At 40.5% G+C, this 12,757-nt stretch overlaps 1 protein-coding gene across 1 annotated transcript; it reads left to right on the forward strand.

Moving 5' to 3' along the window:
- The first annotated feature begins 258 nt into the window (after positions 1–258).
- On the forward strand, positions 259–10,722 carry LOC134677433 (probable galactose-1-phosphate uridylyltransferase). The gene is made up of 9 exons (XM_063535901.1): positions 259–372; positions 3,729–3,889; positions 4,219–4,346; positions 5,199–5,276; positions 6,168–6,320; positions 7,636–7,711; positions 7,897–8,025; positions 9,625–9,715; positions 10,479–10,722. Exons 1-9 carry the CDS (start codon positions 354–356, stop codon positions 10,691–10,693), a joined length of 1,050 nt encoding a protein of 349 aa, XP_063391971.1. The 5' UTR covers positions 259–353; the 3' UTR covers positions 10,694–10,722.
- The last annotated feature ends 2,035 nt before the right edge of the window (positions 10,723–12,757 follow it).

Here is a 12,757-nt window from a genome sequence, read left to right on the forward strand (position 1 = left end):
AGTTCCGGAAAATTCATACAGGTGGCGCTTTTTGGCAAATTTTCACAGATAAAATATGACATTGATGCATCAAGGCGGTTTGTTTACAAAGAGCCTACCTCTTTATCGCTGGGATGGGCACGAGCGATAGAGAGGTTAGATAACGAAATTTCGATTTTCATGTTTTACGGTAGACCCTCAGATTGTGATGGATTGTGGTAGTGGCGCCCCCTACGCAGAGTTTCGCGTAATATTCCCTTCTGTCATTATGTTTACACCGTCTCTTATCACTTCACAATCCACATTTATTTATGACCGCCACTTGACAGTTCGCGGCCGTCGCTCGCGCAGCGTGGACGTGCCACAGATACAGAATGGAGTTCGACCCGACAGGTATTTTACTCATAAACAATATAGAAATTTACATTATTATTTTCTTTTACAATGCGCGTTTTGATTTAGGCATTGGAATTTATTGTTCTGTTTCACTTTAAGGGTTTATGTGATTCTGGATATAACCATAAGCAACGCAACGGTGTTTATAAAGAAGACAGATAGTGATAGCAGAGAACTGTTTATGATCAATTTAAAATACCTGTGTAATGCAGTATCTATATGTGACGTCATCTATGAAAAGGAACTTAATGTCGATGGCGCTTACGCCATTATTAACGATGGTCCGATATAAATACAATGCCGCGCGACGCTGTGCGGCGTAAGCGCCATCGACAATAAAGTCCCTTTTCATAGATAATGCCCCGTATTAGGTAATGAACTTATTATAAACAGCCGGTCAAGTATGAGTCGCACTGACGTCTCGAGGGTTCCGTATTGGATAAGATAAAGATAAAAAGATAAAAAATAGTTTATTCAAGTAGGCATATTACAATGCGCTTATGAACGTCAAATAAACCTTTACCGGCTCCAACCGTACACCTCTGCCCCGAGAAGATTTAAATCCCCCCTCAATTGGAGGAGGGTATCCCAATATGGGACCGGCAACAAACTCGGCGGGACACATCTTTTCAAAACATTATTACATCTTATACAGTGAAACCTGGATAAGTGGGATCTCAAGGGACGAGCAAATGACCGTAGTTATGCAGAAAACGACCAACTCAATATTTTTATCAATGCAGAAAGCGACCAATGCTACTGAGTTAGGGTGCAAGTCACTTTGGCAAAAATAAAAAGTTGGTCGCTTTCTACAGAACTACGGTCAAATTTGTCTCACTTAAAGAGGTTTTCCACTTACCCAGGCTCCCAGTTAGCCAGGTACAAATAAATTTCTGTCTCATTTACAGAGGGTTCTATTAATAGAGGTGAGAATAGAGTATATTTCAGTTATAGAGTTGGTTAATAAGGTATTTAGTAATTATCTTTAAAAATAAATAAGGTAAAATAATCCTTGTCCCTAAATATTTTTTTAAGTCTGTTTAAATATTTCTTTGTATTTATTTTGAATGATTCTCCAAAGGATAGATATTTCAAAATTAAATTAAATTTGATACGGACTTCATTGCGTATTAGAAATTTAATAAATGAAAATTTATTTTTTCGTGTTATATATCAAAATTTCAGCTTTCGTTTCGATAGTTTTAACTACTTACATAAATTAACTAAATCAAACTTGAAGTTCTTTAGACACAATTAGGCAAATGCGGAATTTGTGGATAGACTCAGTTAGCAAGAATACGGAAATTGTTCAATGAAGTCCAAGTTAGAGAGGTCATAGATTGACGTTATCTCAGATACAGAAGTCAATTCCCTATAAAATTCTAAAAAACAATTAGGAAAATGTAATCTTATAAATATAGTCTCAGTAAAAGAGGTAAAAATACACTCTCTGTCTCAATTATAGAGGTAAATGTGACTATAAAGTCACAACAACGAATCCCAGTTATAGAGGTTCGTTTTTTCTCAGTAACAGAGGTAATTAAGCGCTAAAGTGTCGGGACCGCAACATGAGTCCCAGCTATAGAGGTTTCTCACTGTAATTAACATGCATTACGAGTAATTAAGAAAAAATACAATTTAAATTACTATAGAATTCATGCAATTATACTCAGTGAGTACATAACTTTATACGAATACGTAGCAAGGTTGGTTCCGTACCATTATTCATTTTTTTTCAGGTTTTTTTTTTATTATGAGATTATGACGTTTAAATAGCAGCTGCACGTCTGTGCTATAAAATTCGCTGCAGAGTTATCTTTGTTTAACTCTTTGAAATATAATATAAATATGAGAAATTACATGCTTCATTAATTTTCATAAATAGTTACCTACTATAAATAAAGCATGCATAGGCATAGGCACACTATACTATAAGTAGGTAGGTACAAATTAGCAATTAACAACTACATTGACTATATCTCTAATATCTTGCAACTTTTTGCATTATTATTAATAATAAGCAGACTCAATGTCAAGTTTATCAACAGGTCAGCTTTAATGTTTAGATACCCATTAGATACGCTTAATTAACTGGCACTCGATACGAAAGCGAACAATAAAATACCTAGGTATTTTAATGCGAATTTTGTAATATCAATCAATTAATGTTATTATTATTACTAGAGTTTGTGCTGTGCGGAAAGAGAAGAGTCGTGGAATTTAAGGAAGCCCATACATTCTATTACGACTCTTCTCTTTTCGCATATATATATACTCTAGTCATAGAGGTATATAGAGAAGACATGGGGGAGGGGCCAAATGACCGAACGAGATACACTTATAGAACTTTCAGTAGGAGTAGCAGCAGAGAATGTGGTACTATTGCTTGTCCTTGTCACAGTCTCACTTTTTGTTTGTTCCCCACCTTTTTGTTAGTATGGGCTATGGTGGGCAACAAATAACCCGACCGAATTACGTAGATTGTTTTTGGTATAATGTCAGGAATGTTAAAACGTGTTTTTAATATTGTCGCATTGCGAATGTTTTGTCCCTCACGGAGGCACGCGCACACCACTTCTATAGGATGCTACTTCTATGACTCTAGTGGATTTTAACTTGTTTCACACGCATACCTGTGACTGGGAGGTACAGTCGTCATCGACATTACATTCTGAGCAGCCAATGTGTTCACAAATATCTAATCAAAGCCTCAAGCCGTTAAAGTTCGTGTTCAGATATTTTGAGCACCTTGGACAGTCAGCAGCAGAAGTTGCTAAGCGGGCGAGGTGTTCAAAATTTCCTTGACGCGCTCTTATTCTCTTAACAATAAAGTTGCGTTAAGATCATTTTGAACACCTCGCCCGCTTAGCAACTATTGCTGCTGACTGGACCGCGAGATCCCATCTCATTTAGTTAATTGATTAATTGCTTATAATGGTTTTTAAATTGTGTATTACTTGACATTTGTATAATTAAGTATAATCAATTGTTATTTTCCTACTTGACGGTCATAATATAAATTCGTATAGATTAGTGGAAAATAATTTAAGTATATCCGCAGTGGGCTAGCGTGGGGACTATATAGCCCAAGCCCTCTCGCGCATGAGAGGAGGCCTGTGCTCAGCAGTGGGACGTATATAGGCTGAAATGATGATGATGATGAATTTAAGTATATTGTAATTTCATATTATGAAATAAATAAATCTAAGTCTATATCATCTTACCCTTTTGACTGACTTCCAAATCTCAAAGGATTGAAATCTCTCTCATTCTGTTGTATTTTTTTTTATGTTTGTTACTTCATATCTCCGTTATTACTGGACCGATTTTGAATTTTTTTTATCCGTCTCCAGAGCACCAGCACGTCCGCTACAACCCCCTCAAGGATGAATGGGTGCTGGTGTCCCCCCACCGCTGCAAGCGACCCTGGAGCGGCCAGACCGAGGAAACCCCTGACGAGATACCTGACCCTAATAATCCTTTGAAAGCTGGTGCCGTGAGGGCAAATGGACAGGTATAGGTTTATATATAGAGTCAAGGAATATGACTTTTGTGGAAATTTCTACATTATCATGCCTCCTTTACACGATGGACCGTCATACTGGGAATGTATAGAGAAGGTAGTGGCTCACTCCGCGATTTCGTCGCTTTGCTACAAGTAGCTACAAGTACATCCGTTCCACACCAATTTTGGTGGCTAGCCATAAGCCGCGCGTGGCGCTGTCGCCACATAGCGGCCATATCTGTCCTGATCGTAACAGACGCGCTTTGTTAGAGAATGAGTCCTCTGTACTCGTACATAGTATAATACTATAATTTATCCTGTGGTTATGTGTGTTCCAGAAAAACCCTTTATACACATCAACGTACGTGTTCCCCAATGATTTCCCGGCGCTTCTGGAGCGCGTACCGGAGCCCCCGCCGCCGGAGCACCCGCTGTTCCAGGCCAAGCAGGCCAAAGGCACTTGCAGGTACCCTCCATTTATTTAAACTTTGCGCAAAATACAAGGTTATTAGGGCCACATGCGCGTTTCCTTGCGGGTTAGCCAACTAACTCGGAGTTAACCGTTTAAACTCGGAGTTAACTATAGTCAGAAGTCAGAACACTGAACACCCATGCATTTTTGCTTCAGAGTCAAATACATTCTCCATCAATCGTCTATAAAAAGTAATATACTTTTTTTGGACATCTAGCCATATTGTGCGAGGTGATTATTAGATAGGCCATACTGAACAACTTTTTCTAAAATCCCAAAAAAACTAAACCCACCAAAATGTATGAAACGGCAAATTTTTTTTGTGATTTCGGAGTTGGTTCCATGGAAAAAGTTGTTCCGTGTGACCTACGCAATCACCTCACACAATATGGCTAGTTGTTCAAAAACCGGGCAAGTGCGAGTCGGACTCGCGCACGAAGGGTTCCGTAGTACTATAATGAAAAAAAAAACGGAAACGGGGTTTTTTTTTTGAATTTTGAAAAAAAATGCAAACAAAACGGTCACCCATCCAAGTACTGACCACGCCCGACGTTGCTTAACTTTGGTCAAAAATCACGTTTGTTGTATGGGAGCCCCATTTAAATCTTTATTTTATTCTGTTTTTAGTATTTGTTGTTATAGCGGCAACAGAAATACATCATCTGTGAAAATTTCAACTGTCTAGCTATCACGGTTCGTGAGATGCAGCCTGGTGACAGACAGACGGACGGACAGCGAAGTCTTAGTAATAGGGTCCCGTTTTACCTTTTGGGTACGGAACCCTAAAAAACGCACTGTATTGATACCCAAACGGTGATTAAATATAATATTTTTATGATTTTTCAGAGTGATGTGTTTCCACCCGGACTCTACCACGACTATCCCGCTGATGAGCGTCGAAGAAATCATGGCAGTAATCCAAGAGTGAGCAATCTACTCAAAACCAATCCGAATCCAGAGCATGGAGTGCATGAAATATGTGACGTCCCACGGGTACCTTATTGATATTGATATTGATATTTATTGAAATCAAATTTTACAGCATTACAGCTAACACCAATACACTGTAAAATCAAGTAGTAAAATTAAGTACCTAAGTAATAATAAAGCGATTAATGTAAGGTACCAAGGCGGTTGGCGCTTACGCTATTATTAACGCCGCTCCAATATTATTGCGGAGCTATGCGACGTAAGGGCCAGCCGCCATAAGGTACCTTTTACCGTGGAAAGTCACATATGTATAGGGGACAGCATCAGACAATTGTCAGAAACTTCGCTGGAGAAATATCTGTTTTTTTCCGATATAATTAAGTTTTTTTTAAATAATACAATGATGGTGGCAAACAGGAATACGGCCCGCCCGATGGTAAGCGGTAATCGTAGCCCATGGATACCTGTGACGTCAGAAACAGTGATTTTACAATTCGCCGCACCTGTCACCGATGTGAAATTGGGGCGGATCCACGGATCGCTTCCGCATTGTGTTGCCCTCTCAAGTTCACGAACGTATAACGTTGTATCTCTTTTTTGAATTAGTTGTGTAATGTGTAAACTGTGTAAAATTTATTTTTCTGCTTACTTTATGTTTCTTTCCTTTACCTATGTTGCTTTATGTTTCTTTTTTTGTCTGTTACCTTGCGTGATTATTTCTCACTTGATGGTCTAATTCAAAGTTCAGCGCTGGAAGTCGCCAGCAACATGTTGAGATGGGGGGCCATTACGTGACACTTTATTTTTCACTATGTATGTACATATTGTCTGCGTGTTTACGAATAAATATTCTATTCTATAACGAAGAATTCTACCGTTTCGCAGATGGAAAAACCAGACAACAGAGCTGGGTCGCAAATACACCTGGGTCCAGATCTTCGAGAACAAGGGCACCATCATGGGGTGCTCCAATCCGCACCCCCACTGCCAGATATGGGCGTCCAGCTTCCTGCCCAACGAGGCTCGTGTCAAAGACAGGTGAAGGAAAAAGTCTCGTTCAACCGTGACAATAAAAAACCGAAATTTCCATGGTATAATAATATACTCCGCCTGGCACTCTCTTCCCGTCTTTTCTATAGTAGACTCAAACCAAACGGACCACCGGGATCATATCTCTATCCCTCTCACCCTATCTTCGACCACGCGAGCGTGAATGAAAAGTTTTACGACCCCGGTCGTCAGTTTGGTTTGCGTCTACTATAAGGTCACCGACTGACACAAGCCTACGTCATCATGCGACAGCGCTATATGATAATATGCGATAGCGCTATATATAGCGGCCATGTTATTGTGGCGTAGGCTTGTGTCACTCTGGGAAGAGAAGACCATGTCTTATTAGACTATGGATTTTTTTTATCTGCCTTCCTATCTCTCTGTATCGTTAGGTATTTAAATAAAAGTAAACAAAATCTACCCTCAAATGGCTCTTTAAGCCAGTTGCGGGTAGAGAAAAACATTACACGATCAAATATTGTAGGTTAAAGTCAGATCGTGTAGTGACTGATCCAGGCGGTTTTGTAATTAGTCGGTTAACCAATAAATGTTATAACTACCCGAAAATGTACAAATTGTTTGTTTACTTTTATTTAAATACCTAAAGATACAGACTACTTATAGATACAAACTCGACTGATACTTCAGGTTATAAGATATAAGGTAAATAAAAGGCCAGATCCTAAAATACCTCAGGTCAATGTGGTGAGGACCGGCATTTAAAATGTATTGCAGGAAAGACCGTCCGTCTCAGACCGTCTCAGGGCAAGCACTCGTACTTGTATCACACCACAACCACAGTCAGAGAGGAAGACCTTCACTCCTGACTTTACCGACCTTCTGTAACGGGAGTAGGTACCTATCTGTACCTACAAACGCTTTGGCAAGCGTTAAAAGCGACGAAAGAGCTTGTAGACGGTCTACTTCTAGTCTACCTACCCTTACAGACTCGGTCTTCCCGCATTGATTAACCTTACTAAAAATTCACATACTTACCTACTTAACCTCCTATTTTACTAGTAGGCCCAGGCATACAAATGAAAAATCCATAATTTGCCACTGAAATTTGAACCTTTAGTGCAGGGAATAAAGTTGATTTTGGTTGCGTTTGAAAATTGAACGAAACAAAACAAATGCAACTCTGTTTCAAATGAATATGATTTAAATTTCATCGAACTGAATAAGTACTATAGGTAGGACCTTGGGCCTTAGGAGGTTAAATCTGACGAAACTCAAACTAGCCCCTTATTCGGTGTGATTGAAGTTCCATTCGTTGATTATTCTTGACCATTTGTTACAGGTGTCAAAAGGAATACTTTACCAAGTCCAAGAGACCATTGCTGGTAGACTACCTGGAGCAGGAAGTCCAGAAACAGGTATAAATACAAATACATCCAGTATACTTACAATATACCTACAGGGAGATTCATGAAGACGTGAGTAGGACAAACCCTAATACACACTCAGTATAGTCAGTAAATTAAAAAAATCATGGTCACCTTACCCTACAAGTTTAGCTTTGCCTAGCAACAAGCACTTTCGAATGTTAACTGTTTTGCAGGAGCGTATAGTCGTCATGAACGAGGAATGGGTGGTGTTAGTCCCGTACTGGGCCGCGTGGCCGTATGAGACGCTGGTGCTGCCGCGGCGCGGCCGCCCGCAACGACTCACCGACCTCAACGATGCCCAGGTAACAAGAGAGATTTCGAATGTTAACTGCTTGCAGGAGCGTATAGTGGTGATGAACGAGGAGTGGGTGGTGTTAGTCCCGTACTGGGCCGCGTGGCCGTATGAGACGCTGGTGCTGCCGCGGCGCGGCCGCCCGCAACGACTTACCGACCTCAACGCTGCCCAGGTAACAAGAGAGATTTCGAATGTTAACTGCTTGCAGGAGCGTATAGTGGTGATGAACGAGGAGTGGGTGGTGTTAGTCCCGTACTGGGCCGCGTGGCCGTATGAGACGCTGGTGCTGCCGCGGCGCGGGCGCCCGCAAAGGCTCACCGACCTCAACGATGCCCAGGTAACAAGAGAGATTTCGAATGTTAACTGCTTGCAGGAGCGTATAGTGGTGATGAACGAGGAGTGGGTGGTGTTAGTCCCGTACTGGGCCGCGTGGCCGTATGAGACGCTGGTGCTGCCGCGGCGCGGCCGCCCGCAACGACTTACCGACCTCAACGCTGCCCAGGTAACAAGAGAGATTTCGAATGTTAACTGCTTGCAGGAGCGTATAGTGGTGATGAACGAGGAGTGGGTGGTGATAGTCCCGTACTGGGCCGCGTGGCCGTATGAGACGCTGGTGCTGCCGCGGCGCGGGCGCCCGCAAAGGCTCACCGACCTCAACGATGCCCAGGTAACAAGAGAGATTTCGAATGTTAACTGCTTGCAGGAGCGTATAGTGGTGATGAACGAGGAGTGGGTGGTGTTAGTCCCGTACTGGGCCGCGTGGCCGTATGAGACGCTGGTGCTGCTGCGGCGCGGCCGCCCGCAACGACTCACCGACCTCAACGATGCCCAGGTAACGGGGTATCCAGACGGAACTGAGAGAAATCAGTCGATTTGTTCAGGAAATTAATTGGTCAATCTCATTTAGCGTCCACACGTACACAAATTAAATCACCAATTTGCATTCTACTATGAAAATTGGCATTTTTGTGTCCGCACCTGCTGATGTGATCGGGGAATCAAATTGGTATTTGCGTCCGCACGGCTCTGTTCGATCGGAGAATTTCATCAGATTGGCGAAAAATCGTCTCGTCTGGATACAACTTAACAAGAAAGATGGTTTAATATGACTGAAGAAAACTGACATGGTACCAGCCGCATATTGTAGTCACAACATCGATCGGTCATTCGTCTATTTACCTGAACTATCGCTATTATAGCCAAGATCATCCATAGACAATTCGGCTCTGAATTCAGATGTCTCCTAGATACTTACCTAGCCAGCGATATTTTGCTTCACCACATAAATTGGCATCCGATGGCCGTTGGGGCGGAAATGGTTCTCGAGTGGCGACCACGTACCGGAAGGCGCAGCGTGGGTAGACCCCCCACAAGGTGGACTGATGACCTGGTAAAGGTCGCGGGGTCCGCTGGATGCGGGTGGCGCAAGACCGGTCATTGTGGCACTCTTTGGGGGAGGCCTATGTCCAGCAGTGGACGTCCTCTGGCTGATATGATGATGATGATGATGACATAAATTGCGTCCCTCAGACTAGCCTTTTTTGGCCTAATATGTGCATGAACCATGATAACCTTTAAGTAACCTTTTCCAATTTACTTAATTCAGGTGCGGGCGCTAGCAGAAATCATGAAGGCGTTAAACACCAAATACGACAATCTGTTCCAGTGTAGCTTCCCCTACAGTATGGGTTGGCACGGTAAGATTTCTCTTAAGAGCCCTTCAACGTGCACACTAGCGCCACTGCTAAATAATCGTGATTATTTAAATTTAACGACAGGTATTTAAAAATGGGGGCCGCTACGGACTGTATTGTGTATTTAAGTATCTTTTGAATACATCAAACTAGTTTTTATGTTGCTGGATTCGTCGATCTAGGAACTCAAAACAAAAACGGCCGTTTTTACTTTGGACGCATAGATTGACAAATCCAGCAACATAAAAACTAGTTTGATGTATTCAAAAGGTACTTAAATACACAATACAGTCCGTAGCGGCCTCCTTTTTTAAATATCTTTCGTGAAATTTAAATAATCACGATAATTTAGTAGTGGCGCTAGTGTGCACGTTGAAGAGCTCGTAAGAAATTAGTGAAATCCAAACAGCATAGTTAAAGGAAAAGCGTAGGTAAAGCATAGGTTGGCGAAACGTCTTGCCATAGGTCAAGCAAGATTGAACGCGTCTTAGTATAGCTACAGAATAAATAATAGTACTTACTAGGTACAGAAGACTCACTCTCTAACAAAACGCGTCTGTCACGATCAGCACAGATATGGCCGCTAGGTGGCGACAGCGCCACGCGCGGCTTATGGCAAACCCCAAAATTGGGGTCGAACGGATGTACTTTTGTACGAATGGACGGATGTACTACCTGTAGCAAAGCGACGAAATCGCGGAGTGAGCCACGCCTGACTCTAGGTACCTATATCAAAAAGGCACATTATCTAAAATCCTTTCTTCAGGTGCTCCAACCGGCCCATCGAAGACGCCGATGGACTCCCCCCATTGGCTGCTCCACGCCCTATATCTGCCGCCATTGCTGCGCTCTGCCAGCATTAAGAAACACATGGTCGGTTACGAGCTGCTGGCGCAAGTGCAAAGGGACCTTACGCCGGAACAAGCTGCCGCTAAGCTGCGGGAGTGCGACCACGAAGTGCATTATAAAAATAAGAAATAAAGCTTCATGCGTTTTGTATTTAATGTTGATTTAAAAAGTTTTATTACACATCCGAACCTTCCCAAAAAATCATCAGAAAAGAAAAATAATTTGTCTATGATTCAATTCATAGACTTATAATATATAAAGACGGTGTCTCAGCGAGCTGTCACTGTTGCCACTTTTGTTTAGTGTACGATTAACAATTTAACACCACCTTGCTGTAGCCATGTCGATAAAGTCATATCGATAAACTATCGACATTTCTTACAATTTTAATTTTACTTCAAAGGTTTGACGATATCTAAAATGAACAAAAACGCTTTTATTCTTTATTGTGGTTATCAGATCACAATTTTATCGTCACGCCCCAGCAGGGAACCAAGGGAAAGTTCAGATATTTAATTAAAATACATAAATACCTACTAAGATATGTGTTCCGCAATAATTGAAATATTTTATTATATTCTGATATATTTATTATTCATTAGCATTTCAATTATGTATATGTTTAACGAAGATATTGAAGCTTCAATTAATAGCTATTTCGTTCCGCTGTGTAGCGTTTATCGATATATAACATGATTAAAATCGACTTTTCACATCCCTAAAAGAGCACACATACACGCTTTTACGCACACATACACAGCCTGGATGCATCAAAAAAGGCAACACTTGATTTGAAGTTCACCTTGTCAACAGTATGGTTGTCCTTTTTTGACAAATGGCATTTTAAAAGAGCGAGGAGAGAGAAATGATACTAGTTGCTGCGCCGTCAAATAGAACAATAAACGTAGGGGCCTTGATTCAATTTAACTTTTTTTGCTACTCATTCTCATTACTTTTCAAAATGGGCGCTTTCGTTTTGTGGTTTTGGTAGCACTGTCCAATATGTTGCCATTGTTCAAAGTGAAAAAATAAAATATGCTTATAAACATTTACTAATATTAACTGGGCCCAGTTTTATAAAGTTACAAGTTACAAGTTTACAGGCGTTTACTGGCAACACTTGCTCCGTTTTTTACAATTTGCGTTTTATAAAAGTACTGTGTTACAATTTTACAGGTTACAGGTACAAGTGCCTGTAGCTCAACCATAGACGAAAATACGGGAGTTTTATAGTTTTAAACTCATAATCGAACAAGCGTTTTATAAAAATATTGTAAATTACAAGTGTAGATTGGTACACTTGTAACAAAAACTTACATACGTCTTGAGTCCTGTAACAGCACAACAGCAGTTACTTGTAGACTCGTTTTCTGAGAGATTTTAAACTTTACTCTTTATTGTTAAGCACCAACGCCAACGATTGTGCCAGGGCATGCATACTTTTCCATGCACTGACCTTATCAGTTTTTATTAATGTATCTGAAATATATAGTTAATAGGAAATAAAGTGACAATATGTTTGATATTGATTTTATTGACGATTCGTTTTATTTTATCTACTAGGAAATGGAAAGGGATTATTGCCGATATTTGTCGTTGAGTTATTAGCATTCGTCTCTTTATTTAAGTATAGTGCATTCACATTATGGTAAAGAGTACTATTCATAATTTTCGATACACAGACACACCGTATTTATCTTTGAGCCGCTACCGAAACGATACATTTTAATGTAAGAATGTGAAAGAGTACTTATTTACATGTTATTTACTTATAACGTAAATATTTCATTAAATCTAACTTAATCTGAATCTGAAAACGGCCCAAAAAGTATATCCTTGGCATGGAACGCCGCTCTCAACCACTCGATTTTTCCTTCATTTCTGGCCAATTTTCCAGTAATTAATATTTTACAGCAAACAAAAACACATAATTTAGTAGAGAACCGAGTATCTATGACACACGTTTTTTTTAAAATAGTGATGTCCTTCACACCTGTAGATTTCACATGTAATCGAGATTGACCGTGGTTCTTTACAACTGTAATTATTTATGTGTATTTATAAAACACCTGTAGCCGTTCACAGTGCATTACAGGTGCCTGTAGCCTGTACTCTTGTAACCTGTAACTTGTAACTTTATAAAACTGGGCCCTGATATAAGTTATTGAAAATTATATTTAAAATAAAAATGTTGTC

The sequence above is a fragment of the Cydia fagiglandana genome, chromosome 26 (assembly GCF_963556715.1).
Source record: "Cydia fagiglandana chromosome 26, ilCydFagi1.1, whole genome shotgun sequence".
Classification (NCBI taxonomy): Eukaryota; Metazoa; Arthropoda; class Insecta; order Lepidoptera; family Tortricidae; genus Cydia; species Cydia fagiglandana.

Bases quoted from the DNA above. Each gene is read 5' to 3' on its own strand.
- LOC134677433 (XM_063535901.1), top strand. The intron at 3,890-4,218 runs GTATAGGTTTAT...TGTGTGTTCCAG, and splicing joins CCGTGAGGGCAAATGGACAG to AAAAACCCTTTATACACATC. The intron at 7,712-7,896 runs GTATAAATACAA...ACTGTTTTGCAG, and splicing joins AGCAGGAAGTCCAGAAACAG to GAGCGTATAGTCGTCATGAA.